Here is a 216-nt window from a genome sequence, read left to right on the forward strand (position 1 = left end):
CCCCGGCCGAGGCGGCGGCCGAGCTGCTGCGCCGCGTCCGCTGCCGCGACCACGAGGCCGTCCCGTTCGACGTGTTCCGCTACGGCGTCCTCACCTGCTGCGTGCTGCTGGAGTTCGCGGCCAAAGCCGACGCGCTGTTCGCCGTGCTGGGCGCCGGGGACTCGGCGGACAGCCGGCTGTGCCAGGCGGTGCTGCGGGCGCTGGAGGAGGCGCTGG

The 216-nt window shown here is 76.4% G+C and overlaps 1 protein-coding gene across 1 annotated transcript in view; it reads left to right on the forward strand.

Annotated features, from left to right (window-relative positions):
* The window catches only part of TPGS1 (tubulin polyglutamylase complex subunit 1), a 7415-nt gene that overhangs the window by 6569 nt on the left and 630 nt on the right, over positions 1-216 (forward strand). The window contains 1 exon segment of the mRNA XM_031063254.1: positions 1-215. Coding sequence (XP_030919114.1) covers positions 1-215 — 215 coding nt within the window.

This window comes from Geospiza fortis, unplaced genomic scaffold (assembly GCF_000277835.1).
Source record: "Geospiza fortis unplaced genomic scaffold, GeoFor_1.0 scaffold241, whole genome shotgun sequence".
Lineage (NCBI taxonomy): Eukaryota > Metazoa > Chordata > Aves > Passeriformes > Thraupidae > Geospiza > Geospiza fortis.